This window comes from Haliaeetus albicilla, chromosome 18 (genome assembly GCF_947461875.1).
Source record: "Haliaeetus albicilla chromosome 18, bHalAlb1.1, whole genome shotgun sequence".
Taxonomy (NCBI): Eukaryota; Metazoa; Chordata; class Aves; order Accipitriformes; family Accipitridae; genus Haliaeetus; species Haliaeetus albicilla.
Genome location: NC_091500.1, coordinates 20,748,733 through 20,767,614, shown reverse-complemented (window position 1 = coordinate 20,767,614; position 18,882 = coordinate 20,748,733). Strand labels below are relative to the sequence as shown.

General features: G+C 60.5%; 2 protein-coding genes and 1 long non-coding RNA gene across 4 annotated transcripts in view; 1 reads left to right on the top strand and 2 right to left on the bottom strand.

Moving 5' to 3' along the window:
• The window catches only part of LOC138689726 (dynactin subunit 2-like), a 56,926-nt gene that overhangs the window by 11,020 nt on the left and 27,024 nt on the right, over window positions 1–18,882 (bottom strand). The window lies entirely within an intron of this gene.
• LOC138689920 (uncharacterized) lies at window positions 5,384–7,223 on the top strand. The gene is made up of 6 exons (XM_069806567.1): window positions 5,384–5,452; window positions 5,609–5,896; window positions 5,998–6,062; window positions 6,454–6,526; window positions 6,698–6,744; window positions 7,071–7,223. The coding sequence occupies exons 1-6, from the start codon at window positions 5,384–5,386 to the stop codon at window positions 7,201–7,203; spliced, it is 675 nt and encodes a 224-aa protein (XP_069662668.1). The 3' UTR covers window positions 7,204–7,223.
• LOC138689907 (uncharacterized) lies at window positions 11,502–12,996 on the bottom strand. 2 transcript variants are annotated; one of them, XR_011328701.1, is made up of 4 exons: window positions 12,199–12,996; window positions 11,946–12,015; window positions 11,738–11,784; window positions 11,502–11,616 (listed from the first exon to the last, which is right to left on the bottom strand). It is a non-coding gene; the product is annotated as an uncharacterized lncRNA (long non-coding RNA). The 2 variants fall into 2 exon arrangements; XR_011328700.1 differs by having other exon boundaries at window positions 11,946–12,996.

Sequence of the window (18,882 nt, the reverse complement as noted above, 5' to 3'; positions counted from 1 at the left end):
GTAGCTCAGAGCTCTGCAAGCTGCTCGGCACAGGAGTCTCCAGGCTCCACTGATGCGCTGGCACTGGGTCAGCTGCTGTGCGCAAGCATCCTCAAATCCCTCTAGTGCACCAGTAAGAGCAATGTTGCTGCATGCAAAGGTCTCTGAGCCCCACAAATGCACCCGCTGGACCTGCTGTTGGGAGAAGGATCCCCAAGCCTCTCCAAGAGCATCAGGGCTGGGTTTGTGTGCAAGGGCCTTAAGCCCTGATGGTACATGGAGCTGGGCACACTGCTGTGTGTGAGGATTCCCGAGCCTAGCCGGTACCCCAGGGCTGGACACGCTGCTGTGTGCTTTGGTGCCTGAGCCCCACCTGGGCTCGCTTCAGTTGGGTCAACAGTCTCAGGGTCACTATGAATCAGTCCTCGTTTGCTGCTGGGTCACATTTGATGTGTCCAGGGGGACATAGCTGAGGGACTCGCCATGAAGTCCAGGGGGTCCCCAGGGTGTAAGACTCACAGCACTTAGTTTGCAAGTTTGGGCCTTAGGGCCTGGTCCAGTCATAGTCAGGTCAGGGCTTGAGAAAGACTCAACTAACAGCCAGGGAGCAGCAAGAACAGGCTGCCTCAAGGCGGGGGAAGTGAATTTCAATGCAACTCCCAAGCCAATGGGCAGAGGGTGTGTGGGTGGAGGTCCCGAATGAAGCTTCTCACAGCTCTTGCTCACAGCTCAGGTCTTGGTACATCAGTCTGCTCCCATGTTACACAGATGCACCCTGTGAGAGGTCGGCTTGAATAGAGGCAGCAAAATGCCTGGGGTGTTGGGGGAAGGGGTGGTAGAGACTCTTGGTACTCTCTGGACCCGAACACCTCCCAGTTGGCAGCTGTCAAAACTTCCCTCCTCTGCAGTACTGCTCACTCCCAGTGGATGGCAGTCCTGATCTCTTATCCCTTTTAGATGATTATGTAAAAATCCATTTCAATTTACTTAATGCATTCTACTGCTCCTTGTTTCACCTTGGCCAAGTCGCAATTCCTTGCAAGGACTTGTGTTTTCTTGTTATAGTGGCAGCTCCATTTCTGTCTCACTAGGCTAGGTGTTGTCTCTCATAGGATAATTTGATTTGGAGGTACCTCAGGAGGCTTCTGGTCCACTCTCCTGCTGAAAGCAGGGTCAGCTACAAGATCAGGCAATTTCTCTAGTGTGTTGTTGGCTAAAACTTAACGAAGGACAAAGGCTCTGAGCAACCTGATCTAGTTGAAGGTGTCCCTGCTCATTGCAGGGGGGTTGGACTAGATCACTTTTAAAGGTCCCTTCCAACCCAAACCATTCTGCGATTCTATGAAATTCCTGGCTGGAGGGTATATGGTGTTTACACTGAGCTAACCAGTGCTGTGTATCTCCCACAGGGCTGGGATCCTTCCATGTGAAAGCTGTCAGACTGAAAAGGAGAGCAACATCGGTATGCTCAATCCTTTCCCTTGAAATAGGCACCATCGTCAGCCTTAGCTGGCATACCACCACCCTCTGTCATTCTCACAGCCACCTCTATTGACATCTGAGCTACTAACCACAGTCAAACTTCAGGTGATTCTTCCATACTTCAGACGTGTCAGATTTAGATTGAAAGTTTTTCAGATTACGCTGTTTGTTTCCTGGAAATGACTGGAGTGGAGTCTGTTTTTTGTCTAGAGTGTGCAAGAAAGCAAGTGAAGTTATCTGGGGTAAATGACATAGGAAATTAATTTTTTCCTATTCTGTGATTTTTCTGGTCTGCTGTTAGCATGCTGCAGGCATAGGTGGTTAAGGACAGCTGAGACCATCACCAGCAGAGCTGGGAAGAGTCTGGGGCTTGCTCGATTTCCCTTGTTGCTGTCCCTAAACTGCTATTGGTGGATTATAAAGCTGGCTAGCAAAACTATTGGAAAGGGCAGTATATGCTGAGGTCTCCTGATACTCCTCAAGGTTGAGCTGTGCACAAGTCTTTCTGCACAGATTACAGCAGATACCATGGAAGAAGTTAATGCTTCTGTGGTGGGTGCAGACCACACAGAGGTGGTCATTCTCCAGTTCTGCAGTATAACACCCAGTTGGCAGAGGCCAGGTCCTCTGAAGAAAACCTGATCAATTGGCTCCACAGTGGTCCAGGGGGCTGGTCCCAGCTGGGTATGTGTGGTTGGTCATGTTGCACACCTGTTTCCAGGGCTAACAAGCTGGAAAATCCCTAGTGATGTCAGTATTGCAGGTTTGTCTGTGTTCTGGATGCTTCATTTTTTAAATGACTTGCTAGTCGTGATGTCTTCCTACTACCAATAGCTCGTATCTCAAAGCACAGTACGCACTTAAGTTCACTGCTAATGGTAGTGAATGTAAATCCAGATTTGAAAGTCTTCTTGATAACTCTGAATTTTTTTGGCTGATTTCTTGTCAGATTTGATTAGATCATCATTGTTTTTACCTCATAAGACAGCTAGCAAAGAGTTCCTATGAGGAGGAGAAGTGTCAGCTTTGCTGTTTTCTTGCTGTTTGTTTGTGCTCACAAAATAGCCTGGGCTGAAGATGGAGGTCTGGGTTGTCTCTCTCCCCTGCGTGCATGGCCAGAGGGTGAAGACCCTGCTGCCACGTGCGGACGCGAGCCCTGCCTCTGTGCAGCAGGCTTGGGGCAGGAGGGCCCAGGCAGGTAGGGGACGCAGGCTGCAGGCATTTTGTCACCTGCAGACAGGGAACCTGGATAGGTGATGGCTGGACGTGGAGACTGAGGTCCACCCACACCTGCCTTGCCACAGCAGGGTCCGGCAGTGCCACTCCTGGGGCTCACAGCCAGGGCTTTAGGAAGGTGTTTGGGGGTTCAGGAGGAGGGGGCCAGGGGTGTTGGATGTAGGTGCAGGGGAAGGGTCTGAGCAGGGGCACAGTCCCCGCACCCCAGCATGTGCTTCTGGTGGCCCCTGCAGACCTCACACAGGCAATAGTGCCCTGAGCTTTGCTTCGCCTTCCCCTCTGTGCCCTGCCTGCCTCCCACCCCCAGCCCTCACACCAGTGGGACCTGCTCCTGTGGCAGCCATGGCCAAGGGGCCAGCCAAGCCCCAGTGCAGCCTTGGTGCCAGCACAGGGTGAGCATGGGGCAGTGCCCCACTGTACTGGTTTTGACTGGGATAGAGTTAATTTTCTTCATACTATCTTGTGTGGGGCTATGTTTTGGATTTGTACTGAGAAGCGTTGATAATGCAGAGATGTGTTAGTTACAGCTGAGCAGTGCTTGCACAGAGCCAAGGCCTTTTCTGCTTCTCACCCTGCCCTGCCAGCGAGCAGGCTGGGGGTGCACAGGAGTTGGGAGGAGACACAGCTGGGACAGCTGACCCCAACTGACCAAAGGGATATTCCAGACCATAGGACATTGTGCTCAGCAATAAAAACCTGGAAGGGAGAAGTTTGCTGGGGCTGCCATTGCTTAGGGACTGACTGGGCATCAGTTGGCTGGTGATGAGCAATTGTTTCTTTTTTTTTTGCATCACTTGTTTTTGTCTCTCTCTCTCTTATTTCTTCTTACTGACCTGTCTTTATCTCAACCTATGAGTGTCTGCACTTTTACCCTTCTGATTCTCTCCCCTGTCCCAGGGGATGGGGGGGTGAGAGCAAGTGGCTGTGTGGTGCTTAGCTGCCTACAGGGTTAACCCACAACACCCACATCCCAGCAGGTGGGGAGGCAGTCTGGCGGGCGAAGGCTCCTCGCATGTCCAGGACACCCCGTGGGGCTGGGGCAGCCGAGCACTTGCCCACCTCCGGGCAGACCGAGGTGGGGGGAACGCAGGGCCCTGTGTGCCCCTGGTGTGGGGCAGGGGGGAGTTGGAGCCGTGGCCCCCCCTGGCCGGGGCTCGCTGCCCTGGGTGCTGTGCTCCCACCCCGTGCTGTGCCGATCCCCCCTGGCTCCCTGCCTCTCCATGTGGGGACACGCCGGGGTGCACCGCATGGGCTGGGGTCCCACGGAGATCCTGGATACGTCCCCACAGACTTTCTACTCTGCCTTTTTGGCAACCATTTCGCACCGTGCAGGCCAACCCCTGTCAGCCTGTCTGAAACTACTCAGGCTCCAGCAGCCAGGGACACATTTACACGGAAGGTGGCAAATGTTATCAATCAGAGCCCCCCAAACCCCTCAAGCCTCCCCCCCTCCCCAGGCTGCCATCCTTCATGGCCCCACAGCGCTGGGGCCGCCTGTCCCCATCCCCAGTGGAGCTGGCCCTGTGGCCGGTTGCACCCCATCTCACAGGGTGCATTTGAGCAATCTCGTAGCCAGTGGCCCTGTCCCCGCTGACCCACAGCCACCTGCCGGCACAGCCCTGGCTGCTCCCTGCCAGCTTCTCCAGCTGCTCGCAGGTTACGCTGCCGAGGCGAAAGGCCCTATTGGATGGTGGCTGGAGCAACCAGGGCTGCCACCTCCCGAATGCGATGCCGCTGCACACAGCTGCTCGAGGGGCCACAGCCGAAGCATGGGGGTCACTGCCTGCCTGCCGCGTGCCCCGACTCCATCCTCCTGGTGTCCCTTCGCATGACAGCAGCTGCTGCTCTCTGAGCCAGTGAGAGACCCCATTCCTCCTGGGAGCCTGCAAGCATGGTGTCTGCGTGGGCTAGAGCAGAGGGCTAGTCTTCATTCTTCCCCTTCCTGGGCTCTTGTGCCCCCCTGGGGCTGGATGCTGGATGCTGGATCCTGGTGGGCGCTGGATGCTGGAGCCCATATGGTGTGGCTGTCCGTGCACACGTGCACACTCGTGGTGCGCGCACGTCTGTCTGAGCGTCTGCTGGGACTACATGCGCAGCCTGGCTCCTGCTTGGTCCTGCGGTGGGGAGCTGTGGCAGCCGGCTGGTGAAGGAACCAGCAAACCCGCCAGGGAGACATCGACAGGTGGTGCCTGCGGTCGCTCCCACCGGTGGGCTAAGAGCCATGCTGAGAGTGGTGCCCCGTTCCCCAGTGGAAGCAGCTGGGCCCCAGGTCAGCTCTTGGCGCCAGCCCAGGGAGTTGGCGGCCATGTCACAGTGGACAGCGATGGCTGTGTCACTCTGATGTCACCTCGCGCTTGTGACATCGGTGCCCCGGCGGGTATAAAAGGGGCTGCTCCCAGAGGTGGGGGAGCATTTGGGGGACAACCTCGGTGCTGCTAGGCAGGAGTTTGGAGACGACTCGCCACGACCTGTCCCGTGGCCACTGTGCAGCGGAAGGCCCCGACGGGGGAGAGGACAGCGAGGGCAGAGCAGCTTCATGGACCCCGCACGGGCGCCCGCCAACGCAGGGATCGGGGAGCTCCTTCTCTCCCCATCAGTCCCTGGTGCCCCCAACGCCTCCTGCTACGGTGTCCGTAGCAGGGGGAAGAGGGTGCCTGGCTGCTGCTCGTCTTGCTGGAGTTGTGTCATGGCACGCTGTTTGGAAGAGAACAGCCAGAAGCTCCAGCAGCTGGAGAGGCAGATGGCCCAGACGAAGGCAAGTTCACAGAACCACAGTCTGGCTGAGGTTGGAAGGGACCTCTGGAGATGATCTGGTCTCGTCCAGTGCCCCTGCTCAGGTGGGGTCACCCAGAGCCAGTTGCTCAGGCCCGTGTCCAGAGTCGGGCCTGGGGGTCCCTCTGTCTGCCTGCAGGGCTGGGAAGGAGAGGGGACACGAGGGCAGAGGCAGTGCCCGAGCGGAGCCGGAGGGGAGCGCGCTTGGGGAGTGTCCCGGTGCCCTGACGGCTTCTCCTCCTCCTCCCCTCCTCTCTCGCAGAAGCACTTTCAAATGGCAAGGAGGGAGGCAGCTGCAAGCCTGGAAGTGGCGCAGAAGTTGCCCTTTCCTGCGCATGGCTCCCTGCGACGTCCCCCGCTGGCTTGGCAGAGGGAGCAGTGGTCGGGGGCGGTAAAAGCTCTCCAGGAGGAGGCCCAGATCAATGAGGTACGGGGGACAGGAGGCACGGGGGCTCAACATGTTTGTGGGGGAACCCCCCTCAGAGGAGGCATGGCATGGCTTCTTAACCAGGCCCTTTGCTTCTCCAGCTGCTGAGGAACAAGCTCCAGCACCTGCTGGAGAGACGGCAAGGCCTCCAAGAGCCAACAGCTTTGTGAGTGGCAACGGGGCCCTGACTGAAATCTGGGGCAGGGGGTTCGGGGGGGTTGCTGGGCAGCAGTGGGCAGGCCTCTGCTGCTCACAGACATCTTCCTGGCTCCTCCAGCCTGCTCTGGAGAGCCCTTTGACTTTGTCTAAGTGGCTCAAAAGAGCACTGAGCAACTCGGGACTCCTGGAAGCAGCTCTGCACAACTCTGAGCAGCTCCCAGGCTCTCCTCCGTGCCCTCCGGGCCTGGGGTGGGTCTGTGCGGTGCTGGGATGCCGGGGGTGCCTGGTGCCAGCCCCAGCAGAGGCTGGGCAGCACCCTGGCTCCCTGTTGGCCACCCAGGGGTTCACCATGCTGGCCAAGGTCTCTTCTCACAGCCCAAACCCCGTGGTGTCAGTAGCAGGGGGAAGACGGCGGCGCAGGCAGACGCGGCAGGCGAGAGCCTGCTGCAGGAGCTGGTGGCTGTGCGGCTGGTAGGACAGACAACCCCGCTGTGGGCCTTGGGGAGGGAAGGGTCTGCACTGTGCCCAGGGGACACGGGGGCCCTCACTGATCTCAGCAGGGACGAGGGAGGGGGTCTGAGCCCCCAGACCTCAGCTGCCTCACGCACCCCAACGCATGTCCCTGTGTGCCTTGGCTTGTAGGAGGAGCAGATGGCGTCGAGGAGGCAGAAGATCGCTTCTTGGCTGCGGTGAGTTGCTCTGGGGGCTCGGGGTGCCGGGGCTCTTCCCTACGCAGTGGGATGCCCGTGCCACTGGTCCAAGGGCACTGGGCAGCTTTGGACTTGTCAGGGATGAAGTACTTGAGGATTTCTTTTCTTCCTTGCTTGGGTGGCACACAGCGGGGGATTTTGGGGGCCCACTGGGGAGAGGTACAGCAGAGCCTCAACCAGTCCCGAGCAGGGTGTGTTGTGCCCAGCGCGGTGCGAGGCCCCACGGTGGCATTCAAAGAGGGTGGTTGTCAAGAGCTGAGACAAATTTACTCCCTGCTCTGCCTGACCCCTCTCCTGTCCCGCAGGAGACTTCTTCTGTTCCTCGCCTTCCTGCAGATCATCGTCCTCCTCTTGGTCCTCCTGAAGAGGGACATGCTCGATGGAGTCCTGCCCCCAAAGCTGACAGACGCCTTTGGGAGCTGCCCAGGGAGGTCCTAGTTCTCTTGAAATCAAACTAGAAAGAGAATAAAGAAACCTGTGATTGTAGGACAAGCACGTCACCTTGTCTCTGTTACCTAAGAAAAACCACCACGTAAAGATGGCTTTGAAGCCATGCGCAAGGGACCTTGACTGACAAGAAGGGGAGAGGCCTCGCTGTTAGAAGGGGAGGCCGTTGTCATCGGTGCCCTTGGGAGCCTCCTGGGCTGGTTAGGTCCTGCTGTGTCGTCCCTCCAGCAGGTCTCTCCGAAATCCCCCATGAGGACCAGGGCCCACGAAGATGAGGCTGCTCCTAGTTGGCCATTGAGGGCCTCACCTTCCCTGCCTGCTCTTTAGTCCTTACCCAGGAGCCCTCAGTCACCCTCACTCTGCTCTTCACCCAGGCAGAGCTCCACGCTCTCCAGCTGCTCCCTCACCTAAAGGGCAACTGCCGTCCTCCTTGTGCTGGCCTGTCCCTCCAGAGGAGCCTGTGTCCCTCCAGTGCTCACCCCAGTCCTGGTGGCCATCCCCACAAGATCATGGCCCAGCAACTGCCCCCAGGGCTCAAACCCACCAGGGCCAGAGGTGGCCCCCACCCCAGGGAAGCCCCCGCGCTGGGGGGACAGGACTGGCGTGAGGGGATGCAGCCAGGGCTCTGTCCCCAGTGCCCACTCTGCATGCTGGGGGTCCCTCTGCCCCCCATCACCTCTGGTTTGAGGGGGCCGCAGCCCCATGGCTGGATCTACTCAGGGTCAGTTTTGCACCAGGTTGTCCCTCACCAAAAACAAGGTTCCCCCCCGCTGCCATCCCCCAGTCCCAGCAATAATCATCTCCACCAGCCTGGGGGGCGGGGGGGGGCCATGCGCCCCTGCCCCAGGCCACCCCCACCCACTCGGGGTCGTCCCTGTCCCACACACACACACACACACACGCACTACCTCCTGCCTCTGGCTGCCCCCTGCCAGCTTCTCCAGCAGCTCGCAGGTTTCGCTGCTGAGGGGAAAGGCCCTGTCGGATGGTGGCCGGAGCGACCCGGGCTGCCACCTCCCAGATGCGATGCCGCTGCACACAGCTGCTCGAGGGGCCACAGCCGAAGCATGGGGGTCACTGCCTGCCTGCCGCGTGCCCCGACTCCGTCAGTGGGATCGAGCGCACCCTCAGCAAGTTTGCCGACAACGCCAAGCTGTGTGGTGCGGTCGGCACGCTGGAGGGAAGGGATGCCGTCCAGAGCGACCTTGACAGGCTTGAGAGGTGGGCCCGTGTGAACCTCATGGCGCTCACGAGGCCAAGCGCAAGGTCCTGCACGTGGCTCGGGGCAATCCCAAGCACATATTCAGGCTGGGCGCCGAGTGGATTGAGAGCAGCCCTGCGGAGAAGGACCCGCTCAGAAAAGGGTGTTGGTTGACGAGAAGCCCAACGTGACCCGGCAATGTGCGTTTGCAGCCCAGAAAGCCAGCCGTATCCCGGGCTGCATCCGAAGCAGCGTGACCAGCAGGTTGAGGGAGGTGATTCTCCCCCCGTACTCCGCTCTGGCGAGACCCCACCTGCAGTACTGCGTCCAGCTCTGGGCCCCCCCCCCCACCATAAGAAGGACATGGGCTTGTTGGAGCGAGTCCAGAGGAGGGCCCCAAAGATGATCAGGGAGCTGGAGCACCTCTCCTGCAAAGACAGGCTGAGAGAGTTGGGGTTGTTCAGCCTGGAGAAGAGAAGGCTCCGGGGAGACCTTATAGCAGCCTTCCAGTACCTAACAGGGCCTACAGGGAAGCTGGAGGGGGACTTTTTACGAGGGCATGCAGCAACAGGACAAGGGGTAATGGCTTTAAACTGAAGGAGGGTAGATAGAAGGGAGAAGTTCTTCCCTGTGAGGGTGGTGAGGCCCTGGAACAGGTCGCCCAGAGAGGCTGTGGCTGCCCCATCCCTGGCAGTGTTCAAGGCCAGGCTGGATGGGGCTTGGAGCAACCTGGTCTGGTGGAAGGTGTCCCTGCCCATGGAGAAGGTCTTTAGGGTCCCTTCCAACCCAACCCATTCTAGGATTCTATGAATTCCAAATTCCTTCTTCGCCGAGGCCCAGGTTTTAACTGGCCTGTAAAGGAGCAATGCTGCATTTATTTTTGGGTGCGGCAAAAGCACAGAAATGTCACTTGCTAATTTCTTTAATGAAACTGGGGAAAAGTGAGGACGCCTGGTAGCTTTGCACCGTAGGTCAGAGCGACGTTTAAAATTTCAAACCCCTCACGAACTTGAAGATCAAAGCCGTCAATATCAGCCGCCACAAACTTGAGTTGTCATCTTGAGCAATTGTGAGATGGCAGTGGTTAGAGTTGTAGAGAATGGGGTCTTGTTTGGTTCTGCTGTGTTCTTTAGGCAGAAGTTGTTTTGCAGGGATTGTGTTTAGTTACTAATGGACTAGAAGGGTTGTTGCCTGGTTATCGAAGCGTTTGGCAGTACATTTCCTTTAAAATCTATGCCCAATTCAGGGGTGAAAATCCTAACTGAGAGGCTTGCCATCTCGTATAAAAAAATTCTCTGTGTTCCACCCATTTATAGTTTCTTCCATTGGTTTGCTAATTTTGCATCTGTGGGGGACATGGGGCCGGCGCAGCCCCACCACATGTGGGCTGGCATGGCACTGTGTACTGCACGTGGAGCAGGGGCATGCCAGGCACCCGGCCCCCAGTTCTGAGGGGGACAAAAACATCCCTTGCAAGATGCAGGGCAGCAAGATGGACTGAAATGGGTTGTCTCCACCCAAAGTTGCCCTCGTCAGGCCTAGGTCACCCCAAAATGGTGCCCGAGAACAGAGAGGTGTCACACCGGTGAGTCCCTGTGGTTTTCCTTCCTTGTGGCCTTGCTGCAGGCAGGAGGCAAGGGTTACCAGGGTTTTAGTTGCTGTCACCTCCTGTCCTGGGAACCCCTTGTGCAGGTTCATTGTGTTTCTTGGCTCTCGCGCACTGAACTGACCTGAGCTTTCCCACCGCTCTTCCCCTCCCTGCTCCCCACCTTGCCTGGACACTAGTTTGCACAAGTAAGCCTGCTCGCTGCTTCTAATTTGGCATGCTGTTTGGGATTGATTTTTGCATGCAGTAGATGTGCATGGAAGTGGGGGATATGAAGGGGAAGCTGCCATTGCAGCTGCACAAGGGGAAGGCGCCACGTTCAGCGCCGGTTGCTGTGGAGGGGATTGTGAGGGGTGTGCTCCTCCGGTGTGAGATAACGGGACTTGGGTCCGGGCAGGTGCTCAGCAAGTAAGCCTAACCGAAGGTCATCCTCTGGTGTGAGGCTGTCAGTGAGAACCGAGCATCAAAACCAAAAAAACCCCATGTTCTGGTTGGAGAATGGGCTGATGAGCAGCTGAAACAGCATGAACACGGCACAAAACCTGACTGAGTCAGCCCCTTGATGCTGTAAGTATCTGCAGCCATCGGGGTCCCCAGCGCTCCCCCTCCATAGCAGCTGGCTGTGGGGCAGGGATCACCCCCTGAGCAGGGACCCCTCTCAAGGCTGAGAGACCCCGTACCTGACACCAGGCACCGGCGGCTTGGTACGTGGCGTTGTTTGCATGCAGGTAACATTTAAGATACGTGTAGGAAGCTTACGCGATGAGCTTTGTATCCTGCCCTAACGCTAAGTGGAGTAGAGCACTGACCACCGATCCATCTGTGCTTATTAAATATTTTATATCCCTACACTGACTGATAAGAATTCGATCAACTAATGACTAGATGAGCTCCGGCCGAGTGACCTGTGACTCTTCTCCTGACCGAGACCCTGTGCTGGGGGCCAGACCCCGTCACCGCTGCCATGCACCCCATGTAGGGGTTATACTGTATAACACTATGATTGAAAGAACAGACAAAAGTGGGAGGTAGGTCGTGCGAAAGAGTGGAGGACAGAGGACTGGCAACATCTCCCCGGCAATAGGGAGGTCCTGACCTTTAAAGGTGGGATGGGTGAAGGGCCATGCTCGGGATGGAAGCCCAGCTGCGAAATGGAACCAACGGGTAGACTGCCTGGCCCAAATCAGGACGGTCACCAGTGAGAAGGACGATTGGGACCGACAAGCTGAATGGTTGCGTATCAAGCGAGGCCAGTCAGGGAAAGCCGATCTTTATTACGAATGCCAATCCCAGGGTTGGCCAGTGCCTATGAAAACCTGTCAAGCAATCCTTGCAGCTTGTCCACAATGCTAAATAAGGCTTTACTGGGAGGGGTGGTCAAAAAGGCAGCAGCCCCTCACTGGCTGCTCGGAGGGTCTCTCCCAGCACGCATGCCAGGTTGGCATAGGCTTCCAGCACGCATGTCAGGTTGGCGTAGGCTTCCTTGGGCAGCAGGCGGTGGAAGACCTCGGGGTCGTACCAGGATGCGTAAAGCACGGCAGCAGCCACTGCAAAGATGATGGCCAGCTCCAGGCCGACAAAGAGCAGGAGGAGTGTCCTGTGGGGCAGAAGAAGTATGGGAGACAGGGCAGGGTGGATGCATCCCAGCCCCAAGAGGGATGGAGGAGCCCCACCGGCTGGAGCAGGCGTCCAGCCCATCACCCGGTGGGGACACTCACTGCAGCCAGTAACTGAAACCGCGTCTCCTCGCCCGCACGTCCCTCTCCTGCAGGTCAACACAGAGCAAGGACACTTGTCAAGCGCTGCTGCACGGCCGGGACAGCTGGAGTTGCACGGAGTTGCCTTGCACGGGAGCGTAGCCCACGCGTGGCTGGCACCTCCGTGGACCCCTCTCCTCAGGGAGACCCACAGGCTCTTCCCCCTTACCAGCCGTGCTTCCACCACCTCCGGCAGCACAGTCTCCGGCATCTCTGCCTCCTTCTTCCTCTGATACTGGCTGCAGGCAACAGGGCTTGGTTGGACACATTACAGACCTCCGTGGCCACGCCGGGGGTCCCCTTCCACACACACCCCCCCCCCCACCCCAGGCAGGGATGGGGCTCCCCTGGCACCAGCATTGGCAGCCCCATGGCGCCGGGTGCTGCAGGGACACCCGTGTGGGGCGAGGGACCCCGCTTACCAGCCCTCTTCCTCCTCCAGTCTCTCTTCCAGATTTCTTATTTCCTGACGCAGCGCCTGGGAGAGGGAAGGGTCTGAGTCCCTGAGCCTGCTGTGGCCCCAGGGACCGTGGGCACCCGCCCGTTTTCCCCCGGCCCCTTCGGCACTACCTCATTCTCCTGCTTGTCCTCCTTGAGCCACGATGCTATCAGGGCACGGAACTTTTCCTCCTGCAAAACCACGGGTGCGTCGTGCGGGCAGCTGGGCTGGGACCTTGGCACCCTCGCCCCTCTCCAGCCCCAGGGCTGTGCCCACTCACTCCCCCGCTGCCCTAGGGCACTACTGGGAAACTGGGTGACTCGCAAGGCCGGGCGTGGGGAAGCGATGGACCCCCCCCCAGCCTGGGAAAATTGTCCTCCCTAGTCACGCCGCTGGGCAACCGGCACTCGGTGACCCCTCTCTGAGCAGGGGGGTTGGAGACGACAAGATGACCTCCAGCGGTCCCTTCCAACCTCTCAGCCCCAGCTGACGCAGCTCTGGGTCAGGGGCAGAGGAGAGGACACCAACCTTAGTGCTGAGCTGCTGTACGGCATCGTGTGGCTCCTGATGGTTCTCCTTCTGCGTGCAGAAAGGAGAGCAGGGGCTCAGGGTCTGCAGCCCCAGCCCCTGTGGACCAGGAGCCCCTCCATACCTACCCTAGGCTGCAGCAGCTCCTTGCTGCTTGCTGTCAGCGCGGAGCTCTGCTCAGCATCTCTGCCGGCTCCTCGACTGGTCGCCGCAGCCTTTGCCGCCTGCGGGAATGGGGAACCATCAGACGCCCTCTCACAGACATACGCCCCCTCGCACACGGCGCTGCCCCTGCTTCCCATCTCTCAGCGCCCATCAGCCACTTGCACACCCGCACCCGGCCAGCGGTCCTGCGTGCCCCCTCGCCCCATGCCCGGCTCAGCCTGTGCTTGCTGGCAGCCCAGGACTTGGCAGGAGATGGGGGGGGAGGCGCCAGGGACCTGCACTGCTGTGCCTCCCTCTGCCTTTTCCCAAAAGCGGTCTGCCTGGGAGAGAAGAGGGAACGGCAACATCTGCAGGAGGGGCAGGGGCCCAATCCCTCCATCGCGGATGCCACATCCCAAAGTCAATGACCCCGCCCGTGGATGCTGGGGTGCGGGGACCCAGCACTGGCACCCCCTCCCTGACCCTGCCAGGATGGGCATCCTTCTTCCCTGTACCTTCTGTGCCTCTTCCAGGCTTGTGACTGCCTCGCTCTTTGCTATTTGAAAGCGCTTCTGCGAGAGAGGAGGAGGAGAAGCCATCAGGGCACTGGACATTCCCACAAGCGCCCTCCCCTCCGCATTATCGCTTCCCGGCTCCCCTCGGGCACTGCCTTTGCCCCTGCGTCCTCTCTCCTTCCCAGCCTTGCAGGCGGACAGAGGGACCCCCCCCAGGCCCAGCTCTGGACGCGGTCCACATCTGGACATGGACCTGAGCAACTGGCTCTAGGGGACCCCGCTTAAGCAGGGGCATTGGACAAGATCAGATCATCTCCAGCGGCCCCTTCCAACCTCAACCAGACCGTGGTTCTGTGAACTCACCTTCATCTGGGCCACCTGCCCCTCCAGTTGCTGGAGCTCCTGGCCGCTCTCTTCGAAACAGCGTGCCACGAGACAGTTCTGGGAAAAGGAGCCGCACGCAGGCACTGAGCCCCTGACACAGCCCCAGCCGCCGCAGCTGGGGGACGTGGGTACAGGAGGGGACACTGACCTCCGAGGTGAGCCGCTCCAAGGTTTTCTGCAGCTCCTGCTGCTTCTGCCCCTGCATGGTGAAAGGAGGGGTCAGGGGCTCCGGTCTCGCAGCCCCAGTCCCCGGGGACAAGGGGACCGCTCCCCACCTACCAGACACTGCAGCAGCGCCCTGTGGCTTTGGGATGCTGCGGAACAGCGGGCCAGGCACGCCCGGACCATGCGGAGGTCTTCTTTCACCGCTTCTGCCTGGGTGGTTACACCTGCGAGTCGGGAGCGAGCGGGGTGTGAGGGGCACGGATGCTCGCAGGGATGGTCCCCAAGCTCAGGGCATCTGCACTCATGCACGCCTGCCTCTACTCGGCATATGAGCGAGGCTGGGGGTGCCGCACACGGACCCCCTCGCCCGGCAGCCGGCTGTGGGGACTGTGGGGATGCTCTGCCCTCACCTTCCTCTTCACCGCCAGAGACATTCCACTGCATGGTGGACAAAGGACAGGTCGTTTGCGAGTCTCCTCTAAACTCCTGCCCAACAGCTCCGAGGTTCTCCCCGGAATGTTCCCCCGTCTCCAGGAGCAGCCCCTTTTATACCCGCCGGGGCACCCGTGTCACAGGCGCGAGGTGACGTCACAGTGACATGGTCACCGCTGCCCACCGCGACATGGCCATCGCCTCCCTGGGCTGGCACCAAGAGCTGACCTGGGGCTCGGCCGCAGCCGCTGGGGAAACAGGGCATCACTCTTAGCCCACCAGCGGGAGCGACCGCGGGCACCGCTTGCCGGCGTCTCCCTGGGGGGGTCTGCCGGTTCCTTCACCACCCGGCTGCCACCGTTGCCCACCCCAGGACCAAGCAGGAGCCAGGCTGCGCACAGTCCCAGAAGACACTCGCACGGACACGCGTGAACGACGGGCGTGCACGGATGGCCACGCCGCATGGGGTCCAGCATCCAGCCCCCACCGGCATCCAGCATCCAGCCCCAGGGGGGAACAACAGTCTGGGAAGGGGGAAAAATAAGGACCAGCTCTCTGTCAGACTCGACAAGGGTATAAAGGGGGTCCCGCCGGAGGACACCCTGAGTCAGTCCTCCTCGGAGCAGCGGGTCTGCAGTCCGGGACTCTCTCCTTGGGTCAGGATGCCGCCCCAGGTAACTCCTCGAGGTTGAGAGCCCTCATCTTTTAGGTGAGTGATACGCGCATTTTGAGTCATCGCTTTTAAATCTTAAGGATTCTTAAGGCGGCTGTGTAGTACCAATTCCCCTTACATCATTGAGCCTGTGGCTCACTAATGTTATCGGAGTTCTAACTAACTTTTTACCGAAGAATAAATCTGACTTTTAACACCTGCTGGATTTGATTGTGTGAGCCTCCCCAACAGACCTCCAGGCCCTTCATGCCAGCTCATTCCTTGGTCTCAAATTACCACCTCTGAGCAGTCACAACCAGAATTTCCCCTTCGGGGGTCTCACGCCACCCCAAACCATGCATGAAACCCAGCAGTGCCCCAAAATGCTGCCAGTGCTCACGTCGGTGCCCCCCACCTCCAGCCCCACCCCGCCCTTGGCACCCTCCCTGCAGGTATTGATGTACATGGACGAGATCCCCCCGCGCCGTCTCTTCTCCGGGCTGAACACCCCCAGCCATCCCAGTTGAGCATCCCCTCCCTGAACCCGCTGGCCACGCTCCTCCTGACGTAGCCCCGGACACCCTTTGGCCACCTTGTTGGACTTGATGAGGTTCCTTCTGGCCCATTTCTCCAGCCCACCCGGGTCCCCAGACACCAGCACACCCACTGGGGGACCAGCCACCTCCAACCCCAGTTTTGTGGGTGCCGGCGCTGCCAGCCTGTCGCCGTTGAGTCGGGCACTGGGGGAGTTGCACCCCCAGCCACGGGAGGGAGGGACGAACCACGACACCAGGGATGCAGACAAGACAACATTTAATTTTTTTGACATTTCAGAAGGGGGAGCGCCCCGAGCATCCCCAGCCCCACGCTCCCCAGCAGCTCAGTAGTAGGGGAACCCATTTTTCTTCTGGGACCAGCGCTGCCAGCACGGGGGCTTGCGGAAGCGGATGCGGCAGGGCTGCCAGTGGCGTCTCCACCAGGACTTCAGGCAGCGCCAGAGGCGGGCACAGCTCTCCCGCAGGCACCGTCCAGCCCTGCACGGACCCGGGGCCGTCCGGCCACGTGTCCTGCCCACGGGCACCCGCTGCCGGGGACCAGGCTCTGCTGGGATGCTCGTGCCCGCAGCAGCGGGGATGGTGCTGCACAAGCCCATGGAGCTGCTTCTTTCCGGCTCTATGGGGCTGCTCCTGTCCAGTTCCACAGGGCTGCTCCTCTTCACATCCACCGGGCTGCTCCTGTCCAGTTCCACAGGGCTGCTCCTCTTCACGTCCACGGGGCTGCTCCTGTCCAGTTCCACAGGGCTGCTCCTCTTCACGTCCACCGGGCTGCTCCTGTCCAGTTCCGCAGGGCTGCTCCTCTTCATGTCCACCGGGCTGCTCCTGTCCAGTTCCACTGGGCTGCTCCTGCCCAACTCCACGGGGATGCTCCTTTCCCACTCCATGAGGCTGCTTCGCTCTTTTCCCGCATCCGTGTCCCCACCCGCAGCCTTGTCCACGTCCGCGTCTGCCGCTGGCAGCTCAGCCCCAAAGCGCTGGGGCCAGACTCTGTCCCCCAGCAACCCCAGTTGCACCTGCACCTCCATCTTGGCGGAGGGGAGGGGGGGGTCCCTGGGTGGGGTCCCACCGCAGCCCGCTGCTGTCCCTTGCCGCTGGGCCAGCACCGTCTGCAGCAGCTCACTTTGCTGCTCGGTCACTGCTTGGGCGGCCTGAATGGTACTAATGAGCTGGAGGACGAGCTCCCCCTCGTCCGTGGCCACAGCTGGGGGGCTGCTGGAGGGTGACTCCTCGTCCACGGCGCTTTGCGCCCTGTCCCCACCATCCCCAGGGACCCGCTCTTGCTTGGCCCCCACTGGCAACTCCAGCAGTCTGTCCATCGACCTCTTCACAGCCTTGGGGGTCTGGGGGGGTCCCGAGCCAGCGAGTGCCGCCAGCTCCGCCATCGCACCGGGCCAGGGCTCCGGGAAGGAGTAGAGGGAACACAGGGAAGAGGAGCTGCTCCCCAGGATGGAGGACAGGGAGACCAGCGGGGCCCCCGGGGACAGGCACTCCTGGCTCGACGCCTGCATGATGGCCCTGCAGAGAGGAGAGGGAAGAGACCCAGCTGCACCCCGGCCCCTCCAGCGGGACCCGAGGGCAGCACCCCCTCCTTGACAGGCAGGCGAGGGTCTGGGGCAAGATCTGGGGGGGTTTCCCCCAGCACTCACATCTCCAGGGTCTGTGTGACCTTCTCCACATCTCTATGTGTCTGCTGCAGAGAAGCTGCTGAGGGAGGGGATACAGTGAGCGGCCAGCAGCCCCCGGCACAGCCCCAGGGTCAGGGCTGCCGTGGGGTTCGGCCGATGGTGGGGTGCTCGGTGCCGGGGCCGCTCACCGCTCTGCTTCTCCGTATGGGCTCTCGCCGCTTTCATCTGACTCTTCAACTCCTTCCACAAACTCTGTAGGATTCCCCAGGAGCTGGGTGAGACCGGAGCAGCTCCCGGCCCCACGCCGCAGCCCCCCACGCCACTCCACGCCGCCCCACACAACGCCATACCCCATGCCACGCCGCGCAACGCCACGGCACGCCATAGTGCCGTGCGGCACAATGGCCACCTACCCAGAGCCGCTTGACCTGCAGGACAGCAGAGACCAGGCTGAGCTGCACCACCAGCATGAGGAGCTGGAACAGCTCAGCCAGGGTGAGGTTGTTGGAGCGCTCCATGGCACCGGCTCCGGTGTGGCCACGGCGCTCCAAGTCACCGGTGGGGGTCCGCGGTGCGGATCCCCAGTGACTGCATGGGTTCCCAGTGATGGGCGCCCAACGCTGCTGCTGGTGTGGCAGAGGCGGAGGCTGCAGTCTGCCGAGACGATGCCAGACTGCGGTACCCACTGCCTGCTCCCGCAGGGCTCCGCACCCCACTTTTATAGTACGGCAGCAGGCAGTCCCCCCCTTTGTGACATCGTGGGACCGGCAGACCCCCCCTTTGTGACATCGCGGGACAGGCAGACCCCCCCCCTTTGTGACACCTGGCAGCCCCCCGCACCCTCCCCAGCCTGGTACGGGCAGATGCGAGGGGCTCAGGAGGGGCTGGGATGTCCCCCTGGAAATCAGGGGTGGCAGCTGGGGGAAGCCCACAGTCTGCAGGAAGGGGGACCCTGGGGGGGGCTTCAGAGGGGAGGGAGAAGGAGAAGGAGAAGGAGAAGAAGGGGAAGGAGAAGGAGAAGGAGAAGAAGGGGAAGGGGAAGGAGAAGGGGAAGAAGGGGAAGGGGAAGGACAAGGGGAAGGGGAAGGGGAAGGGGAAGGAGGAGAAATTAAAGAGAACCCCCTGGGTGCTGAGCCCAGGCCCTGGCTGCTTGACCCCAGCCAGCAGCCGACCCCCCCAGCCGCTCGCTCCCCCCCCAGCAGGATGGGGGGACAATCGGGAGGGCAAATGCAAGGAGTAGCGGAAACTCTGGCTAGGGACAAGGCCGCTTTAATTAGCGAAGGGAAATAAAGCACCAAATCGCCAAGAGGTGCCCGAGTGGTCGGTGCCAGCAGCCCAGCCGGGTGATGCTCAGCCAGGGCCCGACCGATGGCTGCGTGGGAAAAGCCCCCCCTGATCTGAGCGGCAGTGCGATGCCAGGCAGGCTGCAGCGTCCCCTCGGCCAGCCGGGGTCAGCCGTGCCCCCCAGCCCGCTGGTGGGGGGCACAGGAGAGGCAGCAGGACCCCCCCATGGAGGAGAACCTGGGGTGCCGTGGCTGCCCCGGGTTTAGATGCCGCGTCCCACCTGCCCCCAGCTTCTCCACTCCCTGCTGGGGCCAGGCATGGCCCTGGGCTCCTGCTGGGATTTGGGGGTCTGCACCCCCCCCGGGATTTTGCCCCCTGGGG